Genomic DNA, 25058 nt, shown 5'->3' on the forward strand with positions numbered 1-25058 from the left:
ACACACATCCATGCCCGAGGCAGGATTCGAACCTGCGACCGTAGCGGTCGCCCGGCTCCAGACTTTAGCGCCTAGAACCACACAACCACTCCGGCCGGCCAGATATGTCATATTTGCGAATTATCTAGTATAAAATGGCGAGGTTAGTTAAAGTTGCATTATAGCACAGATAACCCGCAGGAGCAGATGCTGAAGCATAAGATTGGCACAGGTGAAAAATGGGTGAAGAAAGCGGCAGTTTATGAAATAAAACTTCAAGACTGTAGGATAAGGTGTGGTGGTCAGATGGTGAAGACTTTTAAAAGAAGATTGAAGAGCATAAATAATAAAGAGAATGGTTCATCAGCAGTAGCGAAGCACCTTAATAACAATGGGCAGCATTCGTTAGAAGTATCACGGACAGCAAACATTAACTCTTTCACTGTTTTTTTTCGGCCGCATTGTATTGTGCTTCAGAGTGGTGTAATAATTGTCATACCAGCCTCCATGATGAGCAGTTCAGCAATACGAAGCGCATGATTGCTGTTACAGTCACACCAATTCCTGCCTATTGGCTTCCCCTGCTAAGCACTATCTGCCCATCACAGATTCGTAGAACTGAGACCCTGCTTAGAGATTACCACAATATGTAAGACAATAAGGAAATACCCATTCTTCTCGACATACCTGTCTTACGAAGAAACAGGCTTTGTTCGTGACACCTGCTAGTACTGAACGCTGAATAGCTAAATGCAAGGTACAACAAAGTAAGAGATCTCTGGGACAAGAACTGCCAACACATCGCAAATTATCAAGAATGGGAATGGTTCGAGAAACAGAACTGTGATTTTGTGGGTGTCGAATTTGACTGGAAATTGTGGGTCAAATTAAATAGAATCCTCTCTGGATATGGCCGGTGCTCTGAATCACTCTATAAATGGGGTACTGTGAATGTTTGCGTTATACGAATGATGATGACGGAGAAGAAAAATGTTGGTTGCTATCAAATTTAGAGGGAATAGAGATATTTTTTGCTTTAAGAGACGTGTGTGTCAGCCTGTTAAATGAAAAGACAGAAGTATTCAAAACGCATTTTTGAATCCACTTCAGTGATTTTTTCGAGAACAGCAGCCACGAATGTAATCTTAATTTTCCTAAAGTTAATGTTTCATTCTGCTTATTTTCCACGCTTGCAAACATTGCAACATTGGTGCAAGTTTGTTTTTAGGTTTTGCCATCACTAGATGCATAATCGTTCAAAGATATTACATCGACACCAGCGCCGTTGGGCAGTTGTCTTCAATTAATAAACTGAACTTTGTGAGATGTAAAAGAAAATGCTTCTTAATTGCGATTCTGCGTAATGGCATATCAGTTTTAAAGTATATAATACTACAGGGCAGTACAGATAGATTTAAATTAGATGAGTGTTACTGTATGTGGTTTTGCGAAGTAATGATTTGTGTTTCCTTGTTTTATAGGCTTGATAATTGGAAAAAAAACATGTGTTAAATAAATCACATATTTTCAGCAACTGGTACGTAATAATTTCATTAAAATGAACAAGCAGATTTTGTCATCCTACATTTCTGAAAGGCGTTCGATACCACCACTTGTAACCAAGATACGAGGGTCACTCCAAAAGAAATACACACTTTTTCTTAAAATCCATCCTTTATTCTACATGTTTGAAAGTTTTACAGTGTGGCAATACATCCTTTAGGAACAATATTTTCATTTCTCCATATAATTTGCATCCCTCTCAACTGCCTTACGCCATCTTGGAACCAGCGCCTGTATACCCACACGGTAAAATTTTGGACCAACCTGTTGGAGCCACTGTTTGGCAGCGTGCACAAGGGAGTCATCATCTTCAAACCTTGTTCCACGAAGAGAGTCTTTCAGTTTTCCAAACAGGTGATACTCAAATGGAGCCAGGTAAGGACCGTAAGGCGGATGTTTCAGTGCCGTCCATCCGAGTTTTATGATCGCTTGCATGGTGTTTTGACTGACATGTGGCCGTGCATTGTCGCGCAACAGCAAAACATCCTGCTTTTGCCAATGTGGTCGAACACGACTCATTCGAGCTTCAAGTTTCTTCAGTGTCGTCACATATGCATCAGAATTTATGGTGGTTCCACTTGGCATGATGTCCACAAGCAAGAGTCCTTCGGAAGTGAAACACACAGTAGCCATAACTTTTCCAGCAGAAGGTGTGGTTTTGATTTTTTTTTCTTGGGTGAATTTGCATGATGCCACTCCAGTGATTGCCTCTTCGTCTTTGGTGAACAATTATGGTGCCATGTTTCATCACCTGTCACAATTCTTCCAAGAAATTCATCTCCACCATTCTCGTACTGTTCCAAAAGTTCGCTGCATACCGTATTTCTTGTTTCTTTGTGAGCCACTGTCGACATCCTGGGAACCCACCTGGCACAAACCTTTTTTAACGCCAATAATTTCAGTATCCTGCAAATACCGCCTTCCCCTATCCCAACGTAGCGTAACAATTCGTTCACTGTGATGTGTCTGCCAGCATTCACCAATTCATTAGCTCTCTGCACATTGTCTGGAATGTGTGCAATACGAGGCCTGTCGCTGCGAGGACAATCCTCAATATTGCCGTGGCCGCTTTCATCACGTAACCTGCTTGCCCACCCACTAACTGTATTGCGTTCGACAGCAGCATCTCCATACACCTTTTTCAACCTCTTTTGGATGTTTCGCCGGCCGCGGTGGCCGTTCGGTTCTAGGCGCTCCAGTCCGGAGCGCTGCTGCTACGATCGCAGGTTCGAATTCTGCCTCGGGCATGGGTGTGTGTGATGTCCTTAGGTTAGTTAGGTTTAAGTAGTTCTAGGTTCTAGGGGACTGATGACCACAGCAGTTGAGTCCCATAGTGCTCAGAGCCATTTTTTTAATGTTTCCCACTGTCTCGTTTTCAGAGCACAGGAATTCTATGTCAGCACGTTGCTTCTGACGAACGTCAAGTGTAGCAGACATCTTGAAGACATGCTGTGACGGCGCCACTCACGGGAACAGGTTGAACTAAGTTTGATAACAAGCGGGAAGGATCTATCTACACACTGTAAAACTTTCATACATGCAGTACGAAAACTGTATTTTTACAAAAATAGTGTGCATTTCTTTTGGAGTGACCCTCGTACTATTATACGAACTTTAGAGATAAGCGACTGGCTTGAGGAAAATTTGACTAATGGAAGTCAGTAAGCTACAGAGAACGGAGAATGCGCAATAAAAATGAAAGTATTGCAGATTTTCATAAAGGAAACTTAACTGGGCTTTTAATGTTGGCAATACACATGAATGATTTATCAGCTAGAGTCAGCATCGCTATCAGATTGTTTCGAGACGTGCTGTTGTCTAGTGTAAAGGGTGGGTGTTGGGCGATCGTAGGAAAGACTTTGAGAGAACTCCTACTTATTGTAGTGACTGCCAGCTCTCTTTAAACGTATGTAAATGTAAGATACAGGGGATGGACAAAAATATGGAAACACTAAAAACTCAACCATTACCATGCCTAATGTGGTGCAGAGAAAAGCTTCCAGTCATATCGGAATGGATAAATACAGCTCCTGGTGCAACAGGTGTACTAAAGAGACTGCTTACAGCACGCTTGTCCTCCCTGTTCAGGAGTATTGCTGTGCGGTGTGAGATCCGCACCAGGTGGAACTGACGGATGACATCGAAAAAGTACAAAGATGGGCAGCTCGTTTTGTATTATCGCTAAATAGGGGAGACAGTGTCACAGACATGATACCTGAATCGGAGTGGCAATCATCAAAACAAAGGCATTTTTCTTTGCGATGGGACCTTCTCATGAAATTTCAATCACCAGTTTTCTCCTCCGATTGCGAAAACATTCTGTTGACACCCACCTACATAGGGAGAAATGATCATCACGATAAAATAAGAAAAATCAGAGCTCGCACAGAAAAATGTAAGTGCTCGCTTTATCCGCGTGCCGTTCGGGAGAGGAACGGTAGAGAGACAGCTTGAAGGTGGTTCATTGAACCCTCTGTCACGCACTTCATTGTGAATAGTAGAGTAATCACGTAGATGTAGATGTAGATGTAGATGTATGGTTTTAAGGAGAATCTTACACCATTCGTCCCGAAAGCAGTGGCAAGTTTAGATACGGATGATGAAAGTGGGTAGAGACCACGGACCTTTGTCTCCAAAGTAGACCACAAAGGCTCAATAATATTGAGCTCTGGTGACTGCCGTGGCCGGAGGATATGCGAAAATGCATTCTGATGTCCACAAAACTAGTCCTCAACGATGCGAACTGTTTGAACAGAGGCCCTGTCCTCTTGGAACACAATATCATCAATGGGGAACAAACATGGCCCCAATGGTCACATAATCCTTGGAAGTAATGCGATCTCACAGAGTAAGCACAGGACCCATGGAATACCACGATGTGGCTACGCAAATCATCACAGAACCCCCGTCATGTTTCACTCTTGCGAGATAAAGTCGGCCGGAAGTCGGAAACAGTTTGAAACAATATTCATCCGACCACATGATTCCCTTCTATTACTGCATACTCCTGGTTTAATACCTCGTCCTGTTACCAGCATTTGCATCACTGATGAGCAGTTTCGGGATTCCAGCCCATCCTGCAGTTCCCTGCTTCTGGTACTCCCTTCGTGTTTTGGTGCTGAAAGGGTTCGCGAGTGCGAAATTCTGTTCTGCAGTGACTTTTGCAGCTACATCTCTGTTACGTTTCATCACAGTCCTCTTCAATAACCATCTGTTGCCATCACTCAACACCCACTTTCGACTGCATTGTGACGCAGCAGACATGTTAATTCAAATTTCTCTGTATACGGTATAAATGGTATAAATGTTCGGTGCGGTGCCTCTCGAAACACTTCAGTTCGGGTACCTTGGTTATTGAAGCAGCCGCCATGAGGGCACCAGCAGTTTGCTCACCTTCGAATTCATTTGACTGCGATATAATGCACTCACAGCTACATCCAACACTATTCAGACCGCGACTGACCCATGGAACGTACTGAGGACGTAGCACACGTGCCGTTCGCGGTCGAGTTCAAAAATGGCTCTGAGCACTGTGGGACTTAACATCTTAGGTCATCAGTCCCCTAGAACGTAGAACTACTTAAACCTAACTAACCTAAGGACATCACACACATCCATGCCCGATGCAGGATTCGAACCTGCGACCGCAGCAGTCCTACGGTTCCGGACTGCAGCGCCTAGAACCGCACGGCCGGCTCGCGGTCAACTAAAACAGTGCAACCTGCCGCTAGGTTATCATCAGCATTTATGTTCAAGCATGCATTTCTTGCAGTGCTTCCATATTTTTGCCCAACCCCAGTATTACCGACAGCAAAAATTAAGAACCTAATAGCACTGATTAAAGGTCTAGTGCTAAACTTTTGGAGTCCGTAACTCGTCTGAAAGTACAAAGTGATGTGGAATGGGATGATTGTCAGCAGTAGGGAAGGTGAACGGATGATTTTTAGATTTTTTCGTCCACTTCTTGTGGTGAGTAATCGAAACGTTATGATAGTGCAGCAGAGGAGAGTAATCGAAAAGCGATCTCAGTGCACCAGAGGGATAGATTGTAGAAGATGTCAGTACCGTGGCAGATGGAAGCGAAGTAGGAAGAGGATCGCATTGTGCTGGGCCACTTTGACAGAGGATGGCGGACGGCGTGACGCGGGGCATTGTGCAGAAAACACGAAAACACGTGTGGCGCCTAGAAATAGAGTCGTCTGACGTCACCGTGACGCTGGCAACCGGCATCTCCGGTCGTGCTGAGTTCGCTTCTTATTTTACGCCGGTGCCAAATTTCTGGTCGCGCCTGAGCTGCGCGTAGGAGGAAGACCGACCGGCGCTGTGCTGCACCGGGCCCACACGCTCTCCCGCCTGCTACAGTGCAGGGACTGTCGCTGTCGCGGCAATCATTAACTGCTGCCCTGTGTCAGTTATGTTATTTTTCTGCGATCGTAGAGAGTACATTATTACTAAAAGTTGTTTGTAATCAACTATACGCAATTTCTTCATTCATGTGACAGACTTACTAAGTGGAACGGATTCCGAAAGCTGTAACAGAAGGTTAATGCAGACTCTCTATTCAAAAGTATACGAAGAATTGTAAAAGATTCACATTTCATTGTATTTGTATTTATAATGCAGTTAAGTATTCAAATAAAATTGGGCCTTACCTTTCTTCCACTTTGCTTCTTAGCCCCCCCCCCCCCCCCAACCACTGTTTTTTTTATTCTCCATTGTCCTCACAAAATTTATTTACACAACATATGACATAATTCGCATAGTAGGCAATGGAAATACCTGCAGATCACACGGTCAGATCGGACTGAGAACCTCTCTATACTGTACCCAGTGACTGGCTCATGTTTGTCTTGCTTTCGAACATTTCTCATTCTAAAAAAATGGTTCAAATGGCTCTGAGCACTATGGGACTTAACATCTCTGGTCATCAGTCCCCTAGAACTTAGAAGTACTTAACCTAACCTAAGGACATCACACACATCCATGCCCGATGCGTAGCGGTCACGCGGTTCCAGACTGAAGCGCCTAGAACCGCACGGCCACACCGGCCGGCTTTTCTCATTGTATTTGGAACAGCAGTATGGAAACATCACATACACGCTGGATAGCTTATTAAATCTTACACCTCTGTCACCCTCTAGCTTTGCTTGCATTGACGAGTTTTGTATGCGCTTAATATACGCTTAATAAGAAAGAGTTTGACGTGAATTCAGTAACTTGTGACTAAACCGGAAATAAGGTCAACCATCTTCTAAAGCAGCGGACTTGTGGCAGTATTACCACTTAGTTGTCACCCATGTAAACGTGTTTCTAAATAAAATGGAGATTCCGTGCCACTTATAGGACAGAGGTTCCGTCGTTTTGCAAACACACTGTTTTCTTCTTTTTGCCCAAACATGTATCAGCATCTCTGTGTCACCATCAGTGGGTTTTGTTTATTCAAAACTGTAAAAAGTGCACTAATTTTATGTTGTAACTGAGCTAACGAAGTGAGACCTAAATAAAGTTTTTGTTCGTTTTGTTTCTTACCGTGATTTTCCATTTTATGCGTTTGCAGGACCAATTGTATGGTATCTACTTTCTGATCTCAGTTAACTGTGCGAGACAAGAGAGTCTCCTGCAACGCCCCTGGTGTTTTTTTTCCTGTACTGGGTCTCGTCTGACCCGGGTGGTCGTTTTAGTTTACACGTCGGCGCCAAAATTGCGTGTATTGTGAGAACTGTCTGCTCTGTAGTTTGACATCTGAATGGTTATACTGGGTTTATGAGGTACAACGCTACTTACGAAAAAATGTAAAAATAATAGCAAAATGTAGTTAGTTATTGCTGCATGTTCCAGGGGTCACTTTGCGTGATAGATCGTAATGTTGAGGAACGAGGCATTTTACATTCACATCGCAAATTAATTTGTGCATACCCTTACATTATGAACATTTCTAAGCTTTTTTATTTTTTGTTTATTAATTGTTACAAAAAGAAAAAGAGATATTCAATTGTGAGTCAGTAACCCCTACACAACGCCTTTTACACATTACAGTAATGGAATGAGATTGTCAAGGAGAAACTTGCCCAGTTTGTTGCCAAATTTTTTTGTGTTTGTCAGGCATTTTATAACCCAGGGGAGGAGGGGAGGGGGAAGAGGTGTCGGGAGTCAGCAGACAATCAATTTCATCAATTTCATGTCGATGGTGGTATTTTTCAAGCATTACAGCGCAATTCAAAAGTGATGGAGTGATGCATTGACTTATTGAAAATACAGTTCTCCAGTAGGATGAGACAGACTAACAAACACACAAATATGATCGGACAGTAAAATTGAGAGAGGACAAGTTTCTCACCTATTTTTCATAAAGATTTTGTTACAACGTTACGCAACTTGAGCGAGACTCTAGAAAGTTAATGGCCTGAGCAGACGCTGATGGAGTCTGGTAAGGCACTAAGAGCATGAGGTATTTTTATGGTTCTTAGCTCGTAGCAACGGCATGTTGGAAGCTGAAAGCACGTGGCGGCGAGCCCAGCCCTCAGTAGATCTTGCCGGACAGGCCGACAGCCACACGGGGCAGACAGAGCACCTACTAGTCGAGACAGGTCTCCAGCAGGACAATGGCGCTATAACGACACTGGAACCAGCCGACGGCTGGGCAGGAGGCGACGGACTGAAGGGACGTGTCTACACAGTGGAGTCGTGAACCAGGCATTGTGTGCAGCGCCATGTCTAATAAAAATTCACAAGTTTTCGTGTCCCCAATACTGCAAATAGGCCTGTGACCCACTTCCATTGGCCACCTCCGTCGTATAAGAAACTCTGGTGCCTAAGAAACGTTCAGAGATAGAATCTTTATGACCCCTTATAGCTAGGACTAACGTGCACCAAGGCATAGGCGATTTAGATAAAAATCTTTAAGATTGTATCTGCTCGCTTGCCTCTGCGGGAAGCGACGTGACTTCGGAGAAAAACATCTTTTCCCTCTGTGAAAACTTAAAAAGGCCAGTAATTGTCGGTTCTCTTTTTCCAGAGACCCAGGTTTCTTAAATCTTGCGCTGGTTCGACATGAGTTTGTGCGAAGCACTCAGGTTCTGGACTTTGGTCTGGAAGCAACTTCTGTTCTAAGCTCTGACATGTGTGGTTGGTAGATGGGACCTGTCCTAAGACTGACTTCCCTTGCGAGTAGTTAGAATGGGGAGCCTGTGGTGAAGATCTTACTATACCGACAGTGTGACTTCAAATGTCTCGGACTACTAGTTTGCCAAGGGCACACTTACTCATTTCTGGTTTGCCAGTCTTGACGTTTGCCATCCTTGTGCGTTCTGTCGTATAAGTGAGCCAAATTGGTCCTTGGTACGACCCGCGAATGAGTGTGTCATACACTGAAATCTACCATGATTTTAGGGCTCTGGTAGAGAGTAAATTGCGATCCGTCCGCCTGGTCGCTAGATCGTGAGATTTTGCATTTCTTTCGTGGCCGCGATCGATTCACAGGTGCTGCCTTACGCCTCGCCTCCGCCACACACATCTCGCTAGCTGCAAGTTACATCGCTGCACAAAATAAACACGGTAACATACTGCTGCTCCGGCCTTGTCAAGGCATACAAATTCCAATGGCCACTTGCTTTCGACTGCACCAATATAAACTTCCGTAGGTTTGACAAGCCGAAGTCTGCTCAGCGTCAGATTAATTCAGATTGCGTTATCCAAATTTTTAGGGCCAGTGTACTTGAGTCACTTCTGCCACCGAGGATCCTTGTCCATTGTGGTCTCAAACCACCGCCGCGAGGAGTGGTCGCGCGGTTAGAGGGGCCAAGTCCCGAATCACGCGGCCCCTCCCGCCACAGGTTCGATTCCTCCCTCGGGTATGGGTGTGCGTGTGTTGTCCTTACCGTAAGTTAGTTTAAGTTAGGTCAAGGGACCGATGACCTCAGCAGTTTGGTCCCTTCGGAAGTCACACACATTTGAACATTCTTAAACCACCTGTTTGTTGTTTAAGATATTCTGTCATAATGTGTTTAGCATAGATCATGTCTGTCTCTGTTTTTGGAAAATAAATCTTCTCTGTTTTATATAGTCACCGCAAGTGTTAACTTTCATTGTGGCGTCCCATGCCAGGTTAACTTTAAGAATCACGTATCTTTCGACGATAAGAGACCATGACAAAAGTTAAACGGCTCCGTTTTTTACTGTACTGTGAAAGGCACGGCTCTATTTAACGAGAATTTCCGAGGCGCTCCCGAGCGACGCCACTGGGCGATACAAAGGGCGCTGTTGTCCTCGTCACGGCTGAGGTGAACGTATGCAAGCCGTCCGTGGCGAGTTCCACTGGCTGGCAATCAGCAGGAACGCGTGTACACTCCGGGAGTGACTGTGTTAGAGCGATATACTGCTGTGGTCTTGCCGCTGTGGACTTCGATGTGTCAGCAACACGGTCATACAATGTGTTGCATTGCTCTCATAGCTGTTACATTTATTTCAGGTCTTTTGTTGTTCGATGTAATTCTATAGATTAGATTAGTAAGAATACCGTCGTTTGGGAAACCACGGTTTAGATGATCTTTTGGATGTTCTGATCGTCCAACGGTAGCGCTCCCGCGCTGAGTAGCGGTACACGTGAGAAGTGGTGTCTTTCGTACCCACACAGCGAGGAGGTAGTGGTAGGACTGTTGATGTTGCCGTCCAGCACTGAATTTACGACTGATGTGATGTATTATCGCTGATTTATCCGCTTTTGAGAACTGTGGCTCCGCGCGGCTCCCCCCGTCGGAGGTTCGAGTCCTCCCTCGGGCAAGGGTGTGTCTGTCATTCTTAGCGAAAGTTTGTTTAAGTTAGATTAAGTAGTGTCTAAGCTTAGGGACCGATGACCTAAGCAGTTTGATCCCATAAGACCTTACCACAAATTTCCAATTTCCAAGAGCTGTGGCACCCTGTGTGGGTATCTGTCAACAACTTGTTACGACTACCTATAACAGCAATCGGACTTTTTTTTTTTTTTTAAAAAAAAAGTACCTACGGTACTTTCTTGACATTGTGGCACATGTGCTCAGCAATGCTGGTACGACTTCAAGGGTAATTTCATCTGTCAGGAAATTACGACGTTTCAACAATCAGACGTGTTGATATCAAGCGTCTTTCTCGTCCTGGATCGAATCTCATGTCAGTCGATAGAAGGCTTGTAAATATCCTAGTCGCGTGACATGCTGAAGTATCCCGTTCGCGTGGTGAGGAGTGCTCGCTGCAACAGCTCAGCTATCGCTAACTCATCTGCGCTTGACTATATAGTTGCTCAAATAGTCCGTACAATCTTATTTACGTGTATAATGTTGTTCTATCAAGAACCGACGGAAGATTCTGTTACCTTATTTACGTATGTTGCCTACTGCTACACTGCATTGTTTTTTGTGCGTATAAAGTTTAAGACGGATTATGTAAGGGCACGTTTGACGTTATCATTGTATCACATGTTCCCACACTCTACAATCGCCGAACTGATATTACATCGCGAAGATGTGATTTCAGTCCTGTTATCACACGTGTGTCACAACTACTTGTTGTACAGATACTTAGCGTACAGCGTACAATGACGAAAGCAGTTAGTCGGTGAATACGGTAAGTTAGTTCCTAATACAGGAACAAGAGCATCGATTATGGTGTGATAAGCCATCCATAGACTAGTGACGACAAGGACTGATGCGTCTCCTACACAAAATGTCACATTTGAGCAGTTTTTTGAGAACCACAGTGGATAAAAAAAGTAATAAAATTTTCGTCAGACGAACTGTCGCCACAACTGAAGAGCCAAAATTAGTTGATGATTAGGGGGGCTGATGTTGCCAGACGATGCAGCGCTGCGGAGCAGGTAGTCACCCCTATAGCAGTCAGCCCGACGGCGTGGTGATCAGGTAACAGTACTCGAATGTGCGGGGAACCTAAATCAGGCGGTCCGACACAGTGTTAACTTTCTACAAGGGCGCTTGGGGAAGCTTGCCTTTCCATGGCCTAGCGAGATGCTTTCCATTCTGTATTTGATGTTGCTTAAGTGTACACAAACTACAGGCTGTTTACGTTTTGCAGCTCTCTCTCTCTCTCTCTCTCTCTCTCTCTCTCTCTCTCTCTCTCACGCACACACACATTATATTTGCTACTGGTACAATTTTCTTATTTTGTATTTCACAGTAACGGGACATTTGAAGTCACATACACACACGCTCATACTCGATATTTTAGAAATTTAAACGAAGAGCCTCTGAAGAGATCTGCTTCCATACTGGAACTAAATAGTATAACGCCTGTCTTAATCGACACTATACTAGGTGTAGAAGTATGAAACCGAAATTTGCTTTCAATAATTATACGTCTGTTGTTTGACACTGATAAACAATATTTCATACAAAATAATCTCCATTGCTATTTATACATTTCTCCCACCTCTCCAGCAGGCTATGGATGCCACGCCAAAAAGAAAAGTTCTTCTTTTGAAGCGAACCAGTCAGTGAGCCGTTTTGGTACATTTCCATACGAATTGAAGCGTTGTTCAGCGCGAGCGTGTCCAGTGACGCAAATAAATGGCTATCCGACGGAACCAGGTCTGGAGAATAAGCCGAATGCCCTAGTATTTCCCAACTCAATGCCTCGATCTTTTCCCTGATGCGTTTTGCTGTGTGTGATGGGGCGTTACCACGGAACAATGTGACTTTGTGTTGCCTTTTTCCATATTCCTGTCGTTTTTCACGTAATGCTCGATTTAAATCGATCATTTGCTGTTGGTAGCGACCAGAGTTAACGGTTTAACCAGGCTTTAGCATCTCATAACAGATGACACCCTTCTGATCCCACCAAACAGAGAGCATTGCCTTCTCTCTAAAGCGATGGAAGTCAGAATTGCGACGCCCAACATTGAAACCACGGAGTTTTCTTATGATTAACCGAGGGAAACTTTTCAGACACATCGCCGTTCAGAACAGACTCGAAGAACCCTTAGGGAATGACATAAAGGGCGTCATGGAAACCACACGTTTCTTTGGGTCATTGATTTCGACACATTTTGAGGGAAGAAACGACTGTTCGCAATGTGATGAGCAACACAGAGCGACGTTTCTGACATTCTTTGACACTGCTGAGCCCCCGACCCTCCCCCCCCCCCCCTCCTCACCCCCGTCCCCGGACGATTCAACCCTTCTACAAGGACAACGTGGGTCAGTAACACCTATGAACATAATCACACCCCCTTGGAGGGCAGTTCTCCCGCAGGTTTTTCTTTGGTGAGTAGGGTGTAGGCACTAGGGACCGTTCAAAACTATTCGACGAAATTTTAACACAGTCCAAAGCTGCAAAGGGTGCTTGTGCTTTTTCAGCCCTCCTGTTTCGCGCCTACCTGTGGCGTGATCACAGAGGACTGTGACGTTGATTCAGGCATGAATAAAACGGCAAAATGGCACCCTGAGACCCCCCCCCCCCCTCCCACCAGTCCGGTAACACCATTGGTGCCACCTACCTGCCTTTGTTGAGCACTTAAAAATGTACCTGTATAGCTGTATAGAGACAAACAAGAGTCCTACTCGCCTGCACGCAGGCTACACTGCTGATCTTTCGCATACTAGTAGGTACGCGAATTTGAATTTGTTCCTTGTTTGCAAGCGCCTAGAGCTCCGTCAGACGCCCCCAGGAAAGGTTTAGTTTCATTGACGTCCTTTATGACACTCCCTAAGGCGTTTTCGTTTGGATTCTGAGAAGAGATGTGTCTGAAATGCTTTTCTCGGCCACCCATACGATAACTACGCGATTTCAAGCCTGGGTATCGTGGTTCTGACCTCCATCGCAGAGGCGACAAAAGAAGAGGTGAAGTGTGTGTAAGAACGGATATAACGACCTTCCCACCGTACGATATGTCCAGAGTGGGGTTGTCCAGAACTGTGGTGAAATTTGGTGCCGATGTAACATCATTAACCCACCTCACATGAGTCCTGAGCTCTTCCCTTTTTTCGCAAGTGTCGACACCTTGCTGTCAGAATTGTCAGCGAAACCGAAGGTGATTTCACAGGACGCCCGCTTTTGCACCATTACAGAGAAAGGTTGTAGGCGCCTTTAAGCGAAATTAAAAACTTCTTCGTTGTAATAAGAAGCAGTTAAGGAGTTTCAAAAAAGTTATCCTACAATTGTGTTGTGCAATATGTATATAAGATAAGAAATTATCAGGAATACATTGCAACAACGCAACAGAACTGAGAACACATATTAACATCTGTACAGAGTAGCTTTTCGTTTCCAACTCACTAACACGATATTTTTATAACTCTGACTGTCTTGTACTACTATTTTTGAATTAGCTAGTTGAAGTTTCCATATTGATTATTCTCAAATGCAGTGTATTTCATTGTTCAATTCCAGGACCTTTGGAGCGTTGCAGCTAAGGCCTTGTGAGTTTTAAAATTTTCCCATGTGAACTGAGTGTTCAAAGAGATTTTGGCCTTAACTACACTATTAATAATGAATTCCAGATAGGGATCATTGCTTTGTTTCGGCACGCTCTTTCCTCAACCTATTTGATATTCAACCACGAATATTTTGGGCAGATTTACGTCGTGGCCAGGGATTGCGCTATGTTCCCCGCCGGTGGCCATCCCTATAATGGAGGACTTTAGGAGAGAGAGTGCTTGGATCGGCGGCCCTGGAACCAGTTTTATTTTCGAGGCATGTACGTGGGCGATAATTTTATAGTGTGGCGTTATCGAGAGTATAATGCTGTTTTTTCAACACTGCAGCTCCTCTCATAAAAACATCCGGTTCGCTACGGGAACAGAGAAAGATGGGTGTCTACCTTTTCTGTATATTTTGGTTAGGAGGAAGAATGATGACCCTCTGGGACATACAGTTTATCCATTAATCCATTGATACCAATTTGTGTTTACAATCGTGAAGTTGTCATCATCCACTGCACTTACACAAAGAGCTCAACACTCTCAGATCCAGATATTCGCTCCAGAATTCGACTACTTAAAGATAGTGTTCAGGGAAAATGTATGTTCTTCCCAGCAGATTAACAGGACACCAGCAGTTAAACTCATGAACCAGGAAGTGAAAGGAGAGCAATCTGACAAAAAATCTAGCTTTCCTTCCCTTTGTTGACAGTATTTCGCGTAAGATACCAAGAATCCTACGTAAATATCAGGGAAAAGTGATTTTCTGCTCGCTGTCTAAGACTGTAGAACTTCTGGGATCGCTGAAGAACAATTTGTTATTGCGGAAGGCTGGAAATTACGAAATACCTTGCCAATATGCTACGGCCTACAAACCATGTGCACCGTGGAAGGACGCTGCACCGAACATGAACGCTGCACTCGCCGTTTGCAACCAAGCAAGTCTGCTATTACCAAATATTACGTCTGTTGTGTTTAAGACCTTCGCCTGCGAACACAGCTACCCACATTACAGGCATGGTCTGCAAGATGCCCGTGCTTTGTCTCCTCAGGAGACACTCTCTCGGCAGACCCGGAGAACAACAGTACGGCGGGCTCGGCGTATCAATCGTAACAAGCTGGATTGTGTCCAGAACACGCTGGAACTCCAGCTGTCACCATGGAAACACGCAGCGGCAGCTTCGCCACGAGAGGTGCCAGCTTCAAGACCAGCAGCGACCACTTCCCAGACAACGGCGCCACAATCGGAAGCAGTACTTTGCCTCTGAGACTCGTATACCATCGAAGCATCGAGCAGATATCACTCTGCCGGCTGTGTATTTAGGACTGAGGCCGGCCGCTCTGCACCTGTTCCGTCAGCTGAAGAATTCTGAAGCAGAGCGACCACCAGGATCTACACCACACGATTCCAGCAGCAGTCCGATCTGGAGGATACTGCACCAGAGCCACTACGAGCAGCCAGCCATCGCCCAGGAAACTTCGCCTCCTCCAAATTGGCCCCCCGCGGAATTTGTGCGCCGAGATTGGTATTCTCGTGTAAGATTTATTACCTCTGTCGTAAACTAGTTTAGTAACTCCCAGCATTGTCATTCTTTCTGGGGAAGCTGTTTCAAGGGCAGAGACAAAATATCCTATATTGTTAATCAGTCATTAATTTGTGATTGAGTTCAGACGGCACACTGAGTCAGTGCTGAACAAGTTTGCTTGGATTTCTGCATTTTTGTGTAGAATGAAAGTAAATACTACGACCTAGGACAATCAGTTATTGAGTGTGTGCTACCATGTAGGAGCATCAGTATTTCCACCAGACATCCAATAATTTTGGACACAGTAACATCTTTCTGGAGTCTACTATTCAGGAATCCGTAGAAATACACATGCCAAAAATCTGCTGAAACATGGTAGTGGCAGTTATATAATGAACGGGACCCTATCGTCTCCCAGGTCATCATATATATTATTTCTTAAGTCAACGTCCCATTTTCACAACACATACTAATAGTACTGAGATGAATGACATATCTTTAGAAAGAATTTTTTTGATATTGCATACAGATTTTGCGCTAAAACCTACTATTGTGCAAAATTTTTACATGAATTCGGCTCTTAACTATTACTCGCAAAAGTACATCATCGACGCCCAGCTCCACACCTGTATTTTACGAAGCTAACTTTTTAACGACAAAGAAGACACGCTTTTCGTATTATCTTATTACAAATACATTTTGTTCGTTTTAAAGTACTTATTAACTGGATGAGTTGTTTACGGCATTGTCACAGACAATAACCGCGACCATTGCGATAGTCATGAACACTGCCCGTCGTACAAGTTGACTAATCTAAACGAATACATTTCGCAAAACGACAAACATAAATATCATGTATATAAATTGTGATTTACCTTTTGCTGCTATGGTCTAACGTGCTTACCATAACTGAAAATATTTGTCGAGTTACATTTATAGTTTATGTGGCCCTACTGACAACCCCTGATCTCTGCTCATCGTACAAGCTGGGACGAACATTCCGTATGCAAAATATTATCGGACACATGGAGATATACAAGGCTGTATTACAAATTCATGATTATTATTTCTCGTCGTTCGGTTCATTTGTAAAGATGTTTTCTCTTAATTCCCACAACTGTCTTTATGCCACCAACTACGCTTATTCCAAGTATTGTCATTATTTAAATCTATAAAGTTGCGAAAGTTTCGCCCAAATCGCCTGGTATGCTCTAATCTGAGACGAAGGGAATTTGTAGATGGCGGCAGAGACCGACAACAGAATTCCGCAATGCCGCCAGTGAGCTTAGTCTGTCACCTCGATCTTGGCGCTTGTGCGGAACACTGACAGTGCGCTAATAAACTGCGAAACGGGGGACGTCTTCGTCATTCTTCGATGGCTCAACTAATGGTGACTGGCAGGTGCGCCTATACTGGTGGAATTGTTTACTTCGGACAATGTCGAACTGCCTACATCACGTAGGTACTAATAGCGTTATGGAGTAGGGAATGCCTAGGAAGTTAATTTTAATAGGTTTCTTTTCCAGTTCACTGCATACTTGTAGCGTATTGTTTTTAATATCTTGTCTTCTATCCTATGTTTCATGCCAGAGATGTGATGATGGGGTTCTTACGAAAGGCGCCGTGAGAGGACAAGACAAATTTATTTTGGCGACCAAGGCGAGTGTAGGTGGGGGCGCAGCTGGTACTCACGGTCCATGCCGGCGCCCTTGACCATGGCGTCTCGCGACAGCTCCTCCATGCGGAAGCGCAGCGCGTTCGCCTCCTGCTGCTGCCGCTCGTTGCGTTGCTGTAGCTCCGACAGCTGCTCTCGGAAGCGCGCCTCTTGGTTCAGCAAGGTCCTCCTGCACACACCGACACACAGCTTAGTTGGTATATTTCGCTTTGTTGTTGTGTCTGAGACGTGAAGTTTAGACCGCAGTCATACAAGTGAAACTTGTGTTAGCTGTTGCTGTGTAGGAAATTGCTGAAATAAAGAAAATGATTGCAGTACAGAAAATGGTTCAAATGGCTCTGAGCACTATGCGACTTAACTTGTGAGGTCATCAATCGCCTAGAACTTAGAACTAATTAAACCTAACTAACCTAAGGACATCACACACATCCATGCCCGAGGCAGGATTCGAACCTGCGACCGCAGCGGTCGCTCGGCTGCAGACTGTAGTGCCTAGAACCGCACGGGCACTGCAGCCGGCGATTGCAGTACAACTCATTGGTTACAGTAACTGACAATCCTCAATATTTCGAACGCTTACGCTTCAGTGTTGTTTTAATTTCTTAGTAAGCATTCTTTGTAGAGGAAAAGGGGTTATTTTTAGGAAATGTGGTGCGAAGTTGTGATTTAGTGCGTGATGCGCCAGCCTCACGGCGCGTTACCCAACTCATCAAGAATGTCCTAATAAACACAGCGCCACGTGACCGGCTGATTCAGCAGCAGTCTGGACTATTTAAGAGCATCAGAGGTGGCCGTCGGCGTTCGGTTCGACCGACTGTGCGTTCTGTCGCTGTTACGTCGTCGTCATCAGTGACGCTGTCCCCGAGGACTGGCTGGCGGAGGGGCATTGCCCGCTGCTGCACCGGCGACTCCCGGCGTCGTCACGGGCCGTTGCCGGCTGCTGTGGCCGAGCGGTTCTAGGCGCTTCAGTCTGGAGCCGCGCGACCGCTACGGTCACAGGTTCGAATCCTGCCTCGGGCATGGAAGTGTGTGATGTCCTTAGGTTTGTTACGTTTAAGTACTTCTAAGTTCTAGGGGACTGATGACCTCAGATGTTAAGTCCCATAGTGCTCAGAGCCATTTGAACCATTTCTTGAACGGCCCGCTGATTTGCGCAAGCGGTGATGGCGCTCGACAGCGACGCAGATGGGTTCCATAGGATTTACGTCAGGCGAATTTGGTCGCCGAGACATCAACGCGAGTTCACTATATTGCTCCTCAGACCTGCCTAGCACGGTTCTGGTTCCTAGACACGGAGAATTGTACTGCAGAAAGATGACGTCGTCGTTGTTGAAGACCTCAGTCATGAAGGGATGCTGGTGGTTGGAAGCTGTTAGCGTGTCTTCGATTGCTAAGCGCAGGAGAATGTCTCCCACAGCATAATAGCGCTTCCACCAGCCTGCGTCCGTGAAGTGTTGTACGTTTCAAGCCGCCGTCCATCTCGATGTGGAGACGACCATCGAACTAGTGTAGCAAAAAGGTGATTCAACGGAAGAACCGACACGTTTACATTCATCGACGGTCGAACCTCAACGGTCCCACGCTCACTCCAATCGGAATTGATGACGTCGTTTGGTCCACCGGTCAACACGTAGGGGTGGTCTGCTGCGGAGCTCCAAGTTGAACAATGTACCATGAAGAAGGCGCTATGAAACACTTGTGCGTGCACCGGCATTGTGCTTTTTCGGCAGAGAAGCCACAGATCATCTTCTATCCTCCTTCACAGAGCACACAATCCTCCGATCTCCACGTTCGGTGAGGAGTCGTGGACGCCCACCATTTAGCGCCTAGTTGCAGTTTCACTTTCCTTCTACCTCTTTTCGTAGATGCTCACGACAGTAGCACGTCAACATTCGACCAACTTGGCCATCTTCGGAATACTCGTTCACAGGCTCTGCGTAATAATAATCTGTGCTTTATCGAAGTCGGTTATCTCAATGGATTTCCCGATTTTGTAGCCCATATTTTCGTTAGGGTGGTCTACGTCCTTGTCTGCTCTGCTTATATACTTTTGTTACTGTGTCACGTGTTCGCAGGGCCACCAGGCAGCATCCAACGTCGGTGGCCAGTAGTCATAATGTTTTGCTTCCTCAGTGTATACCTTCCAGTACAGTGTTCGGGTGACTCTATTGTGCAAACACTTTATTGCGATCGCCAGATAACAGACGTTGCAATCAGATCTCGTTTGATACGGTTGTTCATTTACTCTTTCGTGCAGAACAAATATTAGCGGCAAACGTGTATTTTATCAATTTCCGTCACCATAGCCTACATCCTGAACATAGTGCATGAGTGCGACAGAAAAGCCGACTCTCTGAACGACTGACATGTAAGCAGCAATAGCCACGCGTTCCCGATTCAAAATCCATGTGGACTGCCTGGCATTCGCAGATGACATTACCTTGATAACAGACACACCAGCAAATGTCAGAATCCAAACAGAAAACCTAACAGTGCAAGAAAGAAAAATCAATTTACAAATTTATTTCTCGAAGACGAAATTTATAATAAACGTTAAACTTTGTCCATCGGAATTATTCATAAAGCAAAATAAAGTCAGAAAAGTCGACTTATTCAAATATTTAGGTGAGTGGTTAAGCATAAACTATGTTGAAGAGGACAGTCTAGAGAGAAGAACAAATAAGAGGAACATTGCATTCCAGAACACCACAGACATACAGAAGACGAAGCCTTTATCGTGCAACCATAATTAAACATTACTAAACAGTAGTGAGATCTGAGGCTCCTAAACACTAAAACTACTGCAGAAAGGTACCATAAACCAGATCATAAAAATAGAAGCGTACTTGGTCAAAAGATAACACAACCGAATGCAACAGACCACTATCCACTATCTAACATACAGATTTGAACAAGTAGAGAAAATAATACAGACTATGCGCATAAAAGGGCGTCGTTCTTCGGACATTTGACTAGAATTGATGACAAACTGACGAAGCAAATCCTTCGATAATTTTGAAAAAAGACAACATGGACGTTTTACACAGACGCTAAATGACCTCACAGTAGCAAACATCAACATGGACACACAAACAAAACTTTAATTGCGAAAAAAATTCAGAAAGTGATCCCCAAGGACGAAAAAGAAAGGAAAAGAAAACAGCCTCATAACATCGAACAGTTACGGAAGCAAAGATCACAACGTATGAAACGAATTTGGGAGAAGACAAAGAAAATTGCACGCAGCAAGAATGGAAGAATTGATTTAACGTGCTCTGTAAAAGTGATGTTCGAATAAATAGCGACAAAAATACAATAATTACAGCTTAAATGGGCTTTTATGTTTTCCCCCCAACTGGTGTCTCGTACAAAAACATGCGCCTGAAGTCGCATACAGGGCCAACAGAATTCTAAATTCGAGTGAAACAAATGATTTTTAAAAATGAGCACAGTCTCGATCGCAAAAATATTTATTTAATGGTAACTGGTTTTGGTTACTGCTCAACAGCTGACGTTCGTGGAGTTACAAAAGCCACTCCATTTACCGCCACCGCCTACCGTCATAGCATGAGGTCTGAAGATTATCAAAATCTGAGCGAAACCGGTTACCACAAAATAAAATTTCTTGCGATGGAGACTGTGTGTGCTCATTTTTAAAGTACTTTTGCCAGATCATTGTTCTCCACAAGAAATGTTCTCAAAAATTAGTAACAAAAAATGGTTGTATGTATAACAATGCTTACACCTTTTCTAGGATCTTGTTTATGTTGATAGAATTTCGCACTAAAGGCAGCGAATGTTTGTGGAATGTCTCTAGAGATGAAATAAGCTAAAAAAACTTGTGAGTGGACTCTCCAAGCACCAGTATCACTTTTACGAATAACGGAACTATGATCAGTAACGGTTTCAGATTATATGGAATTAAATAGTCACGTTTTCTAACCTAGTCGTCTCCTACAAAAAAACCGAAGCGAAGCAAAAAAAGTCATACAGAATAAAAAAAGTAGTTTATAATTCTATCATACAAAAACTAAAATAATTAGTTCTGGAAGGGATGCAGTCTTAGTTGAATTACACAAAATTTTTTTGAAACGGTTGTTGCAAAGTGCCGTCTGATGATGGTAGCCCTGAGTGATAGAGACCTTAACTGGTAATACTGCTACAAAGTTTTTTTTGCAAAGGATACATCAAAGGCGACAGAACTTCCTTGTTCACTTAATTTCTGTAAGGAATAGAAATTTGCTGATGGTTTTTCGTACTTCAGCATGTCGCTCTTCCAAATTTCTTTCTGTGAAAGCGGATTGTCAGAGTTGAGGGTACAAGTCACTAAACTATACTACAAAAAATCCAGCATCAAATAGTCAGGTTTTCTAACCTAGCCATTTCCTAAAACAAGCGATTTGTCAGAGGCAAGAAGTCACTAAACTACATTCTATACTAAATTCACTGTAGTCTGCCAACAATGTGAGGACAAGTAGTTAACTAGTCAGTTGCTTACTTAAATTCATCGTCTTATTTCACCAAATTTGAGCTATATGTAGAAATAAGCAAATTTCACACCAAATAACCTTAACCGTATAAAAGCAAAGATAGTGTCAATGATCTCTGGCGAAAAGAATAAATTTTATAGAAACTTAGTTCCTGACATCTAATTTTCTGACAACTAAATACTTGATTAATTTTAGTGTTATTAATAAAGATATAATTATTTTACATTTTCCGTATAGTTTCTGCTACGTAGCAACTGTATGTGGCTGACCGAACGTATCAACAATCCTTTGAAAAACTTCCATCTAAAACCCTTCTCGAATACTGAGGCAAAGTTCTACCATTGTGTAAATATCAATAAAGTATTACAACAAAGTTAGACTACTTTATTCACACACATGTAAACAACTAATCTATTGTTAACTTATTTACACGCGAATGGCTTTAGCGCTAGATTTGCCAAATAGCGCAAATGGGAACTCTGCAGACGAAAATTCGATCACAAAAACGAAGTACTTCGCTGGGATAGAACAGACGGACTGATTAATAATATAGCATTCTTTTGTTTCTCTTAGTAAACCTAGACATTCTGCAGAGAAATTACTGTTCACAGTAAACAATGGATAGAGATGAAGACAAGTCGAAGTTATTTTCATTCTCGTCAGTGAAGACTGGGTACCGTGCAAGAACACCACACATTGCTGCACTGGACGATATTAGTGAGCAAATGGCTTTCACTTGGCTTCCTTTGATTTGTTATCAAATATCGAGCCAGTATCTGTATTGTATGTATGTGATCACAGATTGTACGGCGTACTGTTGTGTCTTGTGTTATTATGGACGAGGGCAGAAGGAAAAGAACAAGAAGAATGAAAGTCGGTGGTGGCACATAGCCAACACCTCTCGAATAACACGAGGGGAGTCGCCGGTATTAACATGCCCGTCCGACGGCCGGATCACCATCGACGAAGTTACACACCATTGTTATGAGACAATGTGGAGAGGTTTAGGATTCAAGTGAAGAGACTGACACGTTTGAAGAACGCTTCTCCATTCCAACTCTTGCCAGCCATATTCTGCTGAGCATAATTTCTACCACCACCAGATTCATACGACCTGTGTTTGGATCGGTGGCACATATTAACGACCTGCGCTTATAGTGCTGAAGTACTAGAAGGAAAATCAAAAAGGCGTAGATTGCGTCTCCTAATTGATACCTATAATAAATCTGCTCAACAAGGCAAACTCATCTCCCTCCTTACAAAGAGGAGAAAGAGAGGGACTAGAAGGAGAAGGAGGATGGGAAGAAAAAGAAAAGAAGAAGAGACAATGTAGTTACTAGTTTCATTGTCAGAGCTGATTTCTTCTGAAAAATTTTGAAACGAGTACAATGTCTATCTCGGCCGCAGGATCGTTTATTCAAGTAGATGCTGATTTTCAGAGTATCAGGAAATTCGTCATATTTCTTTTCCAACATCAGAATGCTAACACTACTAGTACAGTGACTTCTTGGACGCTTTCTTGTATTCGAAAAAAGCTCACGACAAAATTTGTAATCAAGCATGTACCAGATTAATTCGAATGCAAAATTAGCGGAAGATCACTGATGTCACATGAAATTATCAGTTGGATCCTAATGTTGATTGGTAAGTACGGACGGAACTTTCTGGCTGAAATATAGATCGGTGGCACAGATTAAACCCACGTAGGAGAGATCACTCCTTCTTGGTGGAAGATAATAAAAATCGAACGTCATTCAAGTTCCTGAAATTTTGACGAAAACATTCCCAATACGACAACAGCAAATGGCGTGTCTGTTGATGTTATACATGGAAGGAATTCATAATTTCACAGGTTAGCACTGGCAGAAAGATGACATCTGTCCTGTCATTTCCTTAAATTATTCATCAGCTTCGGGGCGACGGGCTTAAATCTCTAGTTTTGATTGTCCACTGAGGAAGATAAATAAAATAGTGTAGTATCTAACCAAGTGACAGGGAGAGGCCAACAGGCAGTGGGACGCTAAAATCTGTTGTCACGTGTACTATATTATTTTTAGACGTGATTGAAAGAGAGGCTTTTCAGAACAGTCTTTGTCGTGCTCCATGTTTCGTTTCGTTTTGACTGTTCTCCAAAATTTGGGCGTAGTTCTTCAGAATCTGGGACATATTTCTTGCCTCTGTGATTGTAACAGGACTCGTGACGTGAATTTTAGACATTGCAGATGAGTGTTACAAGAAGAAGATCTGCGTAAGACTGTGCACTTTCCTAGTACCAGCACATGTTGTTGTGGTTGTTAATTGTGTTTTACAGTGTGACAGACAAAGCGGAAACTTTTACCTAAAAGTAAGTAATTATTTTGGAAACTTGAAAAAAATAGCTAAAATGACTGTTTCTTTTTTATTAGTGCTTGTAGGATGTCGTTAATGTTTAGTGAGTAGGAATGGGGAGCAGAGAGGCTACTCACAGTAGCACGGATGGTTGGCTACGTACTTATCTGCGTGCAGCGCGTGGTTCTCCTCGCGCAGCTGCTCTACGACGGGATCGGGCCCGGTGGCCCTCCTCAGGAAGGAGAACATAGCAGTGGCTAATAACCAACCGAGCGGCGCGGCGTTGCCCGAGGCTGGCCGCCTACTGCGCTCTGCGCTCGCGAGCCAACAAAGGCCGCCGGCCGGGATCTGGAGCGCTCTGCGCCAACGCCATCTGTTGACGGCCACGAGCGACGCCGGCAAACACGCTCTTACACGCGCTCAGTTGTTTCAGCTGTAGACCATACATGATACGTATCTATGGTTCAGCAGTGCTAAGTACTGCCCCTCCTTCACATGAGGTCCAATTTGCTGAAGAAAATCGAATTTCGTGAACAAATCTTCGCTGTCGTGTTTTATATTTTAGGCCTGAACTGATTTCGCTGGCTTTTACGAGTATCTGTTGTTTCTCTCTACTGTGCCTGCAATTCAGTTATTCTGATTTCGTGAGCACGTGCCTGACGTCTAAATCCTAAATTCTACCAATTCGTTGTCAGCGTAGAAAAATGTGCACTCCACCTTATCCTGACATCCGCGTACTCTCTCCCACTCACATGTTATGCCAACTCATCTATTTCCCGCATCTTCTGCCCTTTCTGGAGCTCTTTCGTACCCAATATACACCACTCTCTAATCACCAACACATGCACTTCACTATGCCAACACCCATATCCCATCTTCCATGCAACATCATGCCTAATCTGTCCTCCTTCCAGTTTTAGTCAACAACGCTCCACGTCACCCTCATCCCCAATTCCTAATATCCAACAATAAAATCTGTCCGGTAAAATACACTTTTCAATCAGCTCTTTTCAAGAATACTCCATCTCACCACATCCTCCGGTTTTCTCCCCCCTCCATCTTAACTCTTCAGTAACTGTTAGTTGCTTCCTGT

At 43.9% G+C, this 25058-nt stretch overlaps 1 protein-coding gene across 6 annotated transcripts in view; it reads right to left on the reverse strand.

The window, feature by feature from the left end:
* The window catches only part of LOC126357561 (golgin subfamily A member 6-like protein 22), a 321544-nt gene that overhangs the window by 188083 nt on the left and 108403 nt on the right, over window positions 1–25058 (reverse strand). For 4 of the 6 annotated variants that reach the window (XM_050007470.1, XM_050007468.1, XM_050007472.1 and 1 more), the window contains exon 2: window positions 17165–17316. In XM_050007470.1, coding sequence (XP_049863427.1) covers window positions 17165–17316 — 152 coding nt within the window. Of the gene's footprint in view, window positions 1–17164; window positions 17317–24128; window positions 24289–25058 lie in introns of those variants that run through there. The other 2 variants (XM_050007469.1, XM_050007471.1) reach the window with 2 other exon arrangements.

Source organism: Schistocerca gregaria, chromosome 1 (genome assembly GCF_023897955.1).
Source record: "Schistocerca gregaria isolate iqSchGreg1 chromosome 1, iqSchGreg1.2, whole genome shotgun sequence".
In the NCBI taxonomy this organism is placed as follows: Eukaryota; Metazoa; Arthropoda; class Insecta; order Orthoptera; family Acrididae; genus Schistocerca; species Schistocerca gregaria.